At 39.0% G+C, this 13044-nt stretch overlaps 1 protein-coding gene across 1 annotated transcript in view; it reads right to left on the reverse strand.

Moving 5' to 3' along the window:
* The window catches only part of scn8aa (sodium channel, voltage gated, type VIII, alpha subunit a), a 49036-nt gene that overhangs the window by 6539 nt on the left and 29453 nt on the right, over nt 1-13044 (reverse strand). Inside the window, exons 20-24 of the mRNA XM_014982228.2 lie at nt 7573-7695; nt 1586-1870; nt 1112-1165; nt 266-403; nt 69-173 (exon numbers count right to left, since the gene is read on the reverse strand). Of these exons, the coding sequence (XP_014837714.1) occupies nt 69-173; nt 266-403; nt 1112-1165; nt 1586-1870; nt 7573-7695 (705 nt within the window). The remainder of the gene's footprint in view (nt 1-68; nt 174-265; nt 404-1111; nt 1166-1585; nt 1871-7572; nt 7696-13044) is intronic.

Raw genomic sequence — 13044 nt, forward strand, 5'->3', positions numbered from 1 at the left:
TCAGATGAACGAACTGCATGCATGGTAACCAAACAAACAACAACAACAAAAAAAAAACCATGAGCAACCTGTGGTCGAGGGATGGGCTTCTGCGGCTTTTTGGAGCCCAACTTTTTCATGGCGTTGTAGTACTTCTTCTGCTCCTCCGTCATGAAGATATCCTGACCTCCAAAGTAAAGGGAGAAACAGAACATTGGTTATAACCATGTTCCCGTTTGACACCAGGAGCAAAATGAAAAACATTCGGAGGTAGAGCAGCTCTTATCTTTTTCTTCTGCTGGTTGAAGTTGTCAATGATCACACCAATGAAGAGGTTCAGGGTGAAGAAGGACCCGAAAATGATGAAGACAACGAAGTAGATGTACATGTAAATGTTGACTTCGTATTTGGGCTGGTCTTCCACCTTAAAAGGAAAAGAGGCAGAATATTTAGACTTCAAATATGTTTTCATTCACTCATACAGACGAGAAAAATCTGCCTAAATCTGACCTGAGGTAAAAAAAAAAAAAAATCACTACTTCGTTTTTTAACATAGAAAATAGTCAAATTATCCAAATACCCCAAATTCATGTCAGATATTTCTAAAACGGGTCGAGTTTAAAAATAAAATATGAAAAACAAGAAACTGTGAGGAAGGAAGAAAGAGTACAAGGAAGGAAAGAACAAAGCAAACAAAGGAGGACGAAAAGGTTCAAGAATGGAAGGAATAAAGGACAAAGAGCAAGAAAGAAGAAGTAATATTAGGAAGGTATTAAATTATAAAGAAAGAAAGGAAGGAAAAAAATGAAGAAAATACAGAAATAAGAAAACGAATGTATAAATGAGTGGGGTTTAGAGAGAATACAAGTAAGAAAGAAATAAAGGACAAAGAAAAGGCAGAAAGGAGGGAGATTAATTACATTTTCACTCTTTAATTTGGCTTCTCATCTTTTTTAGGTATAATTTCATGAATTTACTGCATATACCAAAAATCATCCTTTGGAAAAAAAAAGGTTTTAGACTTTTTGACAGATCTAAATAACAACAGATCCTTATGATCCTAGTTTCCTTTTCACAGTCCAGTACACAGTGGGAGCAGTAACTAAATATTCAAATAAATCAGTGAACATACATTTCTGGAATCCACTGCGGCGTACATTATGTCCATCCAACCTTTGAATGTGGCCTTTTGAAAGAGAGACAATATTATATTTTACATTTGTTCAACCCAATTCAGCAGACCAGAAAAAACAAGCAAAAAAAAAAACAAAAAAAAACCATACATATATAAATGATTATAATCATTAAAGGAGACTCAAACTCAAACCGAAACTGATGCATGTCCTGTAGTACAGCTTGTGCATGGAAAGAAACACGTATAAAGAAAAAAGGCATGGCACACTCATAAATGCTCAATGAACATGAAGCAAAGGCTTTATCGTAGTGCTGTGAAAGACAAAACACAAATAAAGCATAGGCAGGCCTTCGAGTGACGCTTAAAATTAACAACAACAAAAAACATCAAAGAAAGTGCAGGAAAATGAGGAAATAAATGCAAGTTAGTGAGAAACAGGAGACGAAGTCAGAGGAGAAGTGGCGCTCTCACCACTTGCAGCAAGGCGAGGTAGCCAGCGCCCACATTGTCAAAGTTGATCTTGACGTTCTTCCACCTGACCTCAGTGTGGTTATCGCTAATAAGCGCCTCGCACTGGGTCTTGTTGTTGACAACTTCGACATCAAAATACTCCTCTGATGTCTGATTGAAGCAGTAGTAGTACTTGCCCGCAAACAAGTTGACCCCCATGATACTGAAAATCAGCCAAAAGATGAGGCAAACCAGCAACACATTCATAATGGAAGGGATGGCACCCACCAAGGCGTTGACTACCACCTAAACCAGACCAGGGGAGAAAGGATATAACAACAGTGTGAGAAGCATGAAACCAACCCAGCTCATGTTCACCCCTCAGATAGGACACTGCATCTTGTTATGGCGTCACACAAAAATCCTTAAAACTGTTACTAAATCTTCTTAAGAGTCTGAAGTGCAGGATGATCAGTAGAATGGGACTAAAACTGCTCTGAGCGCACTCGAACACTCTCTCTCACACAAAAAAACGAGCTTTTAAAAATCTATTAAATATCACATGTAAAATGTTTAATTTATATGATAAAAATAGATTTTTTTTTCTTTCAGATAAAGATGCCAGCAGTCATGTTGAGATTTGTTATCTTTTGTTCCAATAAATGGACATCTCAATGAAGAAGAATAGCTTCAGTTTTTTTTGTTATCCAATTTACAAAGAGAAGCCAAATCATTTGTTATATAGAAGTGTCAGAGTAAATATATTTAAATGTCCCTCTTATATTTTTGATAATTATGGTTTGCAGTTAATAAAAAAGAAACAGAAATTAACCTCTGAGAAACCAATAATGACATGATTTTATTGCAGAAATAATGAGGAATATTGCTGATTGAAAGTTAGCCAATAACCTGTGTTAAAGCACAGTCATGGGAAGTTAAGTGGAAGGAAAAATGTATCAGAAAAAGTCTCTAGAGCAACAGAGATAACCACATCTTGCATTATCTGCAAACCATACTCAAACTAAAAGAAATGAGGGTTCAAATGATCTCTAGCTATCTTTGTAATGAATCCATATAATATATGAATTTAAGTTTTTACTACTGAAATTTCAGGTACATTCTAACTTTTAATCAAGATGCACGTGCAGCTTTGGATTTAGTGTTGCTAAAATAATGTTTTGTTTTTGTTATCTTTAGTAACACGATTGAAAGCCATACTGTGAGTAAATATAGTTCAAATTATTATCAGAAAATAATTGTGTAATTAACAAAATATTTCTCCAAAAATGACAGTAAATGTAATAAATGACACACATCTCACTGAACTGCTGATAATAGGTTCATGTTCTAACCTCAAATATTCATACTCAGAAATGTGTGAGCAGATATTTATATAATCAACCAACAATAAAATTTGAGTGTTTGATGAATCTGTAAAAAGACAAAAAAAGGTGTTTGCCATATCAGTATGAAGTGCCCACTCTCGCCACCCCAACCTTATGCAGTTCATCTTTCTAAGTAAGCTCTTCTCCATAACAAGCCCATTTCAAAACAAAATGGAAAAATTTGGAGGGAAAAATTCCCACACTTCAAATCTCTAATCCTATCAGTTCTTCTTCTTTTTTTTTATTTTCTTACTGTAGATTCAAAAGCTCAGCACTTGTTGAACTGCTCATTGCTAGTGTTAGGCAGGCCAACCAGCAGCTCTCAGGCAGACAGCTGAGCATGCATTTCTTTGGCAGACTCGTTTTGTGGAGCCATATTCCCTCCTCTTAACAAACAGACAGGGAGGAGCTCTAAGAGCGGGATTCTCTCAGCGCTGGACGCAGAAATAATGGAGGGCACGCTTGTGAAAATTCCTCGAATCTCAAATGCTAGATTACAAAACAGACTGCAGAATTACTTTTCCACAGCGGTGCCGGCGAACTCGCTGAGAGAATGACTCTTTGCTTGATTCGAGTTACAATCTTACCGCTTTCAAATAAATTCTGTTCAATAACAAAGGCCATGCTGTGTGTAGAAAGCATTCTCAGAAAGAGGGAAAATGGCTTTCAAAAATGCAGAATGTGCATCGGCAGTTATTACACATGCGTGTTACATGGCATTGTGCAATCTCAAGAATCCGCTCAAATCAATACATAAATAAATAGAGAAATGTGTGGATAGAGAGATTATTGATTAAGTTTGCTAGCGCAACGTACAACGAGTGTCTCCCTCAAACGGATCAGCCTTGAAATGTTTCTTCAAAAACAAAAGCATAATTGGCAGTAACTAATATTTATTTAGGTGTCATTTTCCTCAGGCAGGTTTGCCAGAAGAAAAATAATATGCTGGAACTTGGTTGATGTTATGTTATACTAATAGTCTAATCACACTGCCCAAAACACTAAAAGCAAGCAGCATCAAGAGAAAAAGAAAGACAAGTGAACAAAAAAACAGTCCATAGACATTGCTTGTCAAGCAAAGTTTCAGACTGAAAACGCATCGCTAACTTTTAGCATTTTGTCACATTACAACTTTTTTCTGCTCCCTCATTTGTTTGACTTTTTTGAATTTTAAGAGACAGATCAACACCAATTAGCATGTAATTGTGAGGTGGACGGAAAGTTATTCAGGGTTTTCAAAATGTTCTATAAATAACAATCTGAAAAGTGTGGCATGCCTGTACACAAAGCCCCACTCCTGAATCAATATTGAGTAAATCCGGCGTTTGCACCTGCTGATCTGTCAGGGTAAATATCTGCTCCAGGAACAAAGCAACTCTAACCAGCTTCCCTGTCCGTAGTGAAGAAACGTCTCCCCGCAGCATGACGCAGCAACCGCCATGTTTGATGGTTGGGATCATTGGTACCAGAACAATGGAGCAAAGTGGAGCAGTTAGCAGTGATGTACAGGGAAGAATCTCAGTCGGTTTTATTATAGCGCTGCATGTTTCAGCTTCTCTCATACCTGTGATTAATCCCAAATAAACTCGCCTGCAGCAGATAGTCAAAGGTGCTTTGTGCTTCTCAAAACTCCCAGTGACTTTTTCCAACATCATCCAACTTTAACTCTTTGCATTGGCATATTGATGAGCAATTAACTGATAGGAACAACAAAGAAAAGCTAAAAAAGACAAACATGATGCAGCTATTTCTGCTCTTATCACCTTCACTCCCATTTTTCAACATAATCTGACCCCCATGGCTGCAGTCATGTACTCAAGGTGATGCAAAATGGTTTTACGTTGATTTTGACTGACTAGAGCATAACTCAACAATGTGGACTACTCATAGTTGTCCCACTATTAGACTTTCCTCCCTGTGTATCGGCTTACCACAACAGACCTCACTTTTCAGATTTTTATTTACAAAGAAGCATTAAAAACAACAATTCCTTTCCGTGTTTGTCTATTTCAAAAACAATGAAATATATTAAAGTTTAAGTGACAAGATGCAGCAGCAAAGATAAAATATTTTCTCATCAGTTCCCTATTGTGTCATCTCTCCATTCATGTACTTCCCCACTCATTTATTTATTGTTTTGACCTCAAATTTTCCATTTTCAGTTCAAACAAAACAGTAACTCAATTTATGAACATAGACATAGTAAAAAAAAAAAAGAAAAAGAAAAGAAACTGATACAGCAGGGTCAAATTATTATTTTGTTTCCTTTGCATTTTTGCATTACTGGGCCGCCCTCACCTTTCTCACCACGTGCGTCCAGTGAATGCGCTAATTCACAGGGGCACTGGTGCTACCATTTACGGTCGATTTAAGCAAATGTGGAAAGCTTTTCAGCCCCAAAAATGACAAGATCTTTAGTTAAAACCAATTCAGTTTCAGCGAACCATAAACCGTAAAGCTTATCCAGGGCCTAAAACCATTGATGTCTGCTGATGTGCAATGGCATCACATTTTAGTCGCTGGATATCTACAATTTAAAGGAATCAGGCTTCTTGTCAATTTCAGAGGCCTTCTGCTCCTGGTTGTCATTTTTGGGTGGTGGGAGATACAGGAGACACAGTTTCTGCGTGTGGTTAAGGGTTTTGTCGGACAGCTGTCAAATTGTGGGCCACCGTCGACCCAGAACTCAAAAGTCAGAGTTTAACTGGGCCCACTGTTGCCTCCCAGCTTCACTTCCTGTGGGAGTGGAAGGCAACAGAAACCCAGAGTCTGCTGCATGTGCTAAAGTGTCTGGTGCTATGACATGAGAGCAGAAATGTTGTCAGTGAAATGGCTGCCTAGCGTATTAGCTAAGCTTCTGCCTGCATGCGCGAATAACAAGACGGTTTCAAAATAGCTTTTAAGAGTTCAGAGTGTAAGGTGTCGGAAAATTATAAATCTGCCTGCAGAATTTGCTGATGGCAGATCAGTAAGTTGGATGATTCACTCCAACGTCTGACGACGGCAGAAGCTTAACAAATACTTTCTTCCCAAAGCCACAACTCTGTGAGTGTGTGGTTTATGTCTCCATCTCTGATGTATAAAGGTCTTGGACAAGCGGGAAAGAGTGTGTTGACCCTTCAGCGGACCGGCCCAGCCACACTGGGTCGAGGTGGAGTGGAAAAACAGGGAGGGAGGGGAGAAGAGGGGGGAAGGAGGTGAAGGAGAGGGGAGGAAGCTGGGGATGAAGAGGAGGAGGTGGGGAAAGCTTGAGCTAACGAGGAGAATCTCAAACAAGAAGATGAAGATAGCGAAAGATAGAGGAGACTTGAACTGAGAGATTCAGAAAGAGAAAGAGTGAACTACGGGTGACAACAACCAGGAGCAAACTATCGGTACACCAGTCACAGGGACGACCAATCAGATCTGCACATTTTTAGGAGGAGACCAGTAGCGGTTTTTGGTATGGGGAGTATGGGCTACTGCTCAGGGCGGCACAGCCCGGGGGGCGGCTAGAGCAGTGGATACATAAGCCATCCGTGACGTCTATAACATAACACCAGGAAATTTTCCAAAATGCATTAGCAGACTAATTTGTTTGTTTTAATAAAACATTTAATCTGTAGTTTATTAAAACTATAAAATTTGGTAACATTTGTTGTATCTATTTTAAGACTATGTTAGGGTTTCCCTGGTCAAACCTGGACAATGTTCTTCTAAAATTCTCTATAGCAACTTCACTTACACAAAACCTTTAATCCATTTGCGAAAAGACAAGATATTTTCAGAGTTTTAATGCATAACTGTTACGGTGTTGTTGGGGCGCTGAAGATGCAGCTCGCCCAGAGTAACTGGATGAGGCTGCTGAAAAAACAAGACGTACTCCTGCAGAGAGTCATTTCAGCCGATTAAATGCATAAAACGGCTCCTCTAAGGGGAAGGTTTTGGTGTGACTGGTTTTGGGCAGAGGTGTTTTGGTATCCTGCAGCTCCCCCCCCGGTTCCCGCTGGTTGTTCTCAATGCATTGGGGAATGGTGTGAACTGGGGAAGGAGGAGGTTATGGGAGCAGGAGGAGGAAGAGGAGGAAAGGGGGGGCATGTGGAGGGGCGGGCGGGGGTGAGGGGGTCTCAATTGAAAGCAGTGGTTGATTGAATTGTTGGTTTGAATGCTCTATGAGATGACATGTAAGTTAGGTTAGTTTTGACCAATTTCACATTCACTTTGGCCAATCAGTGAGAAAAGAAAACAATGAGGTAGTCTGAACTTTTAGTTCGTCTCTGATGTGATGAGGCAGCTTTTGTGGAAAAATTTAGATTTCCGAGCAAATCGGTTTTCTGTAGGCTTTTGAAAAACGTTTAATTATCAAAGACATCCAATCCAAATAAATGTGATCTCGCTCTTACTTTACTCCCAGCTGCATCATGACTTATTCTTTCGGTCTAACAAAGGCACGGTGCAGCACTGCGCATAGAAAGGTGACTTTTTTTTTTGGCTTTCATTTCCTAGCTTTCTAGAACCAGTCCCCCAAACTTTCTGATTTTTCTTTTCTGTTGTTCTCTTACTTTGCCTTTAGATCAGTTCTAGCATGCTTTAAACTGTTGAATGGGCATGCGGAAGGATCAGCTGCTTAGCTTTGGATCTTACCCTCATCCCTTCAAAACGTGACAAGGCTCTGAGGGGTCTCAAGGCCCTTAGTGTCCTGAGTGATTTAATGGGCCCTAGATCGGAGTAGCCCAGCGCATTAGCTACAAGGCTGACTATAGACACCTACACAAAAACAGAGAAGCAAAAGAGGTTCCAAACTGTTAGAAGTGAGAATATTCACTAAGGAAGAGAGACGGCCCTGGTGTAGGCGGAGAGTTGCTTGACACACACACATAAATCTATGCATGTATATGCATGTATAATATTGCATTTATACATGTATATACACTGAGAGAGAAGGTCATTGTTTAGTATAGGTTTTGCGTGTGTGGTAAAAAAAATTTTTTAGTAGCAGTAGGCCATTAGGGGGATTTGGCTGTTATTTTGGGGCTGTTGACGAGAAGTGAAAAGTCCTGTGCACCTGCAAAGAAATTTGTGGTTGAGAAACAGAGAGAGAAAGCAAGAGAGAGAGAGAAAGAGAGACGAGATAAGAACACAAAACTCAAACAGAGGGTAAATTAGGAGAGAGAAGAGTGCTACATGGTTAAGATACAAGTGAAAGGACTGGAAGAGCAGAGGAGGAGGATTTGGGGAGGGAGGTTAAGGAGAGAGATTGCCCTGTGGAAGCTGATAAAAACCCAACAGACTTGAGAGCCTTACCCTTGCCCCTCTAACATTGTCTCTCCTTGTCGCTCTTCAGGCATAAATTCCCATATAATTTAAGACACAGAAACTAATGGAACCTAAGAGAAAGAATACAGGTGAACATGTACAAGAGTGTCATATAGTCATTTTCCTTCTCAGACATCAAATCAACTTGTCACACAGCGTTTAGAGTCAAAAAGGAGAGCCACAGTCACATGAACCACACACAAGAAAACAGGGATGGAGATCAAGGGCACACCGGTTATAGTTATTAGCACTGGATGGCACTGAAAGGACAAAAGAACACAGAATACAGTCGAGTTACGCACAGTTAACAACAATAACAGGACATAATCTTAAAGAAACTGGTGCAGCCCCTGATTCCCATCCAGCATCAGCAAACCCAGGGATTCCTGCAGCTAAGAAACGCTTAAAGTGACCCACCACAGTTAAAGACACTCAATGCATCCCTAAGTAGGGTCATTATCCCACAAACATCACTGCATCTATCTCAAAAGCATAAGTAATCAAATCAGTGGGAACATTATCTGCAGTGGCCAGAGTTATGGTTTGAGGCTGTGTAGCTGGATCTGGGCTTAACACGGGATTGCATTGTTGGCCAAGGAAGAAATGGAAAATGGGAAGTGTGGTCCATTAGCTACACTAATGTTCTTTGGAAAGTGGTGAGACTGGAGCGACTGGTGCAGCTTAAGGAAGTCTCATTAGGAACCCCATTACAAGAAGAGATTTTCAAGATGAAGTCTTTCATTGAGCGGTACGCAGGAATACGATTCAAAAGCCTCTTACACAAAACACTTTAAAGCAAGTGCCTTTCATCATATCAGTGCGTTTTATTAACACTTTATATAGTTATATTAAAAATAAATAATTTGTGCTAAATAAGGTAGATATAGTTAATCTCAAAATACAAACTAAAATAATAAATTAGGGACATAAGCTTTAACTTGCCAAACATTGATCATTTGAGGGGGGCAATAAGATTATAGGTACGTGTCAAATATGCACCAACAGGCATTAGTGAGAGTGCCATAATGGCTGCCTTATGTAGCGTTAACATTCTTCAAAGAGTTCAAAGAGCATTTGATGATGTCTGGTTCAAAATCTACAACGTGCGGGTTGATCAAATCTAAACTGGTTCATTCCATGTTGAAGAAATGGTCTTTCAAACATTGTTATAAAATATACTGTTTTGTTAAAGAGGCAAAAATTAAATCTTTGCTACGGAAAATGTTTTCTCTCATTCTCATTTCTTCCCTTGAATTAATGTTGCTGAGCTGGATGATAGAAGTAGTGGCTCAGGGGGTGTCCCAGTTCCTTACAAATAAGGAAAAAATATCAACAGTAAACACATGTGAAAGCACCTCCAACCAGCCACCGACACCAACTGGTCAAACTCACTGCAATAAGTACACAACATCCAAAGCTTACCAAAATCACGGAGGGAGGTTTGAGACTGGCAAAATCTTCATTTTGACTGATGAAATCATCAGCGAAAAACTACAACAGGTAGAGCATGTAAACCATTTGAATGAATGTCAAAACAAAGCAGCTGGGTAGATGTCACAATGCATTCAGTCTTTCTCCTCTCAGAGGATTCCTCATACTGCTGAAACATCGAGTCGCAGACATCTAGACAGGGCTCTCGTTTAGGTTTTGCCAGAGCAGTTTCTCTGTGGTATAACCCCTTTTGAGTCCGAAACTCTGCATTTCAAAATAATAAGCAGCTATTCTGATGGGCACACAGTTAAATAAAGATTTTGCCTTCATCTAAACTACAGTGTTGGGGTAATTGTCACCTTCAGCCTGACCCCTTTGGAGAGCCCCCCTTTTGGGGCCCCTGGGCTCTGGCCCCCAGCTGGGCCAGCTCTGCGGTAGTGGCCTCACTGTCTCAGCGTCCTTCTCACAGAGCTCTGCAAGGCAAGGCCAATGACATCTGGGGCTGTGATCCCATGATGACGATAGCACAGACCAAACAAAAGCAAACTAAAAACAAAAGGAAAACACAACAAAACATGACAGCTTTATGAGTGAAAAAGAAAGATGAATGGATCATGACACCTATGCTATATTATTGAGGTTAAGTAGTAGTTATTTTAATTGAGGTAGGTTGTGTGAAGTGGTGATTAGCAGTCTGCCTCCTACATCCAGTATTAACTAGTCAAAACTGTTTTCTGCTCAGAGAATAAAGAAGAAATTGTTATGGAGTTAAAACCTACACACATCATAGGTTATCATAAAGCAAATTTACAAAATCTAAACAACTAAAACTAAAGGTTTTGTTAGCTTTCCCTTACATATTTCATCATTTTTACATGAAGCAGTTCTTTACACTGTAGCAAGCTTTCTAGTCAAGCAATGTCTCTGTTGCTAGGCTAACTGTGCAGTAAACTGCATTCAATATGGCTGCCATCGTACACTGGTCCAGTGTTTCTGGTCCTTCCTCTGTAAATTAGCTAAAGTTTACTTTCTGTACTAGACCGGTAAGAGTGTTACAAGATGCTTTAGTTAAATAAGAAACAACACTATAAACCGTTCTACAGCAAATTCAGGTTGTTTCAGATTACAGGGATTTACAGTAAAATGGTACATTTTCTAGGAAACTATTTCCTGACTTTAATATGAGGGCCCATCAATTTGACCAAATACTTTCTAATGTGGTGTGTGTTGTCTTTAAGAATGCTAATTATTTTTTGCAGAGTCTCAAAAAAGAAAGAAAATAAAAGCTCTAGATCACTTGCTAAATATAACATAAAGTTATGTTCTTTAGAAGACAAAGTGTTGTTACCAGTGCTGTTGTCATAGAGAAGGATAGAAATTTGAACATCAGTCAAAACTGAATCTCTGGTTTAGCTAATAGCTAGCATTAGCTAGCTGCCAGCAGAAGTTAGAAACTTAATATTTTATGACTCCCTGCTTATTTTTTGTCAAAATAAGGAATGTTTCTTATGACCCATTAACCAATTTTTTCTTTTGGCAACTATTTAGCAAGATAATTTTGGTACGTAGGTTTTAATATTGATCTTGCTAATACCGTCGGTGTCAGCAGAGAAGAAACGTTTGAAAATGAAGTTACTCTAGAATGCTGCAGATAAATGCTTAATACATATTCTCTGCTAATATATTTGTTTGTGAAAACCTTAGATGTCTTCTGGCTCACTAATAAAATGCATCATTGATTCGCTAATATCTGACCTCTTTTTATTGTAGACTGCTAAAAACTACATCACACAAACCCTCCTCAAAAACTAAATAAAGCAACAACAACAACAACAAAAAAAGCAAAACAATTCCTTCAGCATACACAGTTTACTTTCCTCTGACATGAAAAATTTGGCAAATGAAATGGGCAACAAAAAAACACAGTAACAGGGAAATAAGGAGAAGCAAACCCATACAGAGAGTCACACTCAAAGAAACAGGCTGGTCTAATGATGGTGCCCCCCTTTATGAGTCAATGGCAATGTTTTCACCCCACAACACAGAACAGAAGAGGCACAATTAGGCCACAACAGCCCTGACTCATCAAGAACTTGTTTTCTTGCTTTTGTTAGCTCTTGTTTTTCAAAAGGGGGAGCGCTAGTGAAGACCAAACTTACCGCCAGCTGCCTGTCACCCACCATCATTACCATCTCAGCACAATATCACCACAATCCTGAGGTTACACTTCCAGGAGGGAATGAAAGGAGGACGGGCAAAGAGGGGAAGAGGGATGTCACTCAATATTAAATGTTTTAACGTCTTGAGAAGCATGACCCCCGCATTGCCTGAAGTACTTTGGGTAGACGATACACAAGAGGAAGAGAATCTACATTTGGAATAACCAGAAACACCAAATGTTACGCTATAATTAAAATCAATACAAAATCTATGATCAGATATAGGCAAACTTTGACATTATTAATTAAAATTAGCTGGAACAGTCTGCTTAAATTCTATTCTAGGCTACACATACTCATAAATACTCATAAATTATAAAGTTAAATTTGAGAATGCAATGTGATAAAATACATGCAAGAACACTAAATGGGGGATATCAGAGGAGCTCAACATAAACCAGCAGACAACTTCTGGCAATTGATTTGATAGGAGTCCATTCACAGGTATTGGCTGAAGTGTTGGACACTGCAGAGAGGTGGTTAGTTCAAGGAGAAGGTCAGAAATCAGATTTCTTATTCTATACACTTGTGCCACAAAGGAGGAGATCAATCAAGCAATATCAAGCTGATAAGCAAAAATATATTATTTATGCTTTAAGTATTCAAATATTTTAAATACTCAAAGAATAAGAAATACTTCTACTAAGAAACATGGCAAGAAATTTGCACATTTTTTTCAAATAAGATACTCAAAAGTGTCTCAAAATCATCAAAGTCTATTAGTACTGGAATAATTGGTGAAGTGGCCAAGGAATAGAGTTAAGATATTCTGTTCTTGACTTTCTGTCTTGACTGAGACAAGGAGCAGAGCAGTACACAGAGAGAGAGGACAGAGGCACAGATCAAACATCAGGGACTAACAGTTTTACAGAAACATGTATCTGACACTTCCCATTGCTCTGAGTATGACTTGAATATGGCTGGTTTATCAAAGACAAACCAATAAGAGGATCGTTTTACATTTTTTTATAGTCTTACTATACCTTATTCATAAGCTAAAACTCTTTTTGACCTGCTTCTTGAATCTAAAATATCCAATGGAAATGTTTTTGCTTACATCATTTTACATTTTTTATCCAGTGACTCCTCAAGGCCATTTTTAACTGTCACCAGCTTCTGCAGTTTCTATTCGACATGTCTGAGCCTGAAC

This window comes from Poecilia mexicana, unplaced genomic scaffold, assembly GCF_051168715.1.
Source record: "Poecilia mexicana isolate PSO_F unplaced genomic scaffold, ASM5116871v1 scaffold_7, whole genome shotgun sequence".
In the NCBI taxonomy this organism is placed as follows: Eukaryota; Metazoa; Chordata; class Actinopteri; order Cyprinodontiformes; family Poeciliidae; genus Poecilia; species Poecilia mexicana.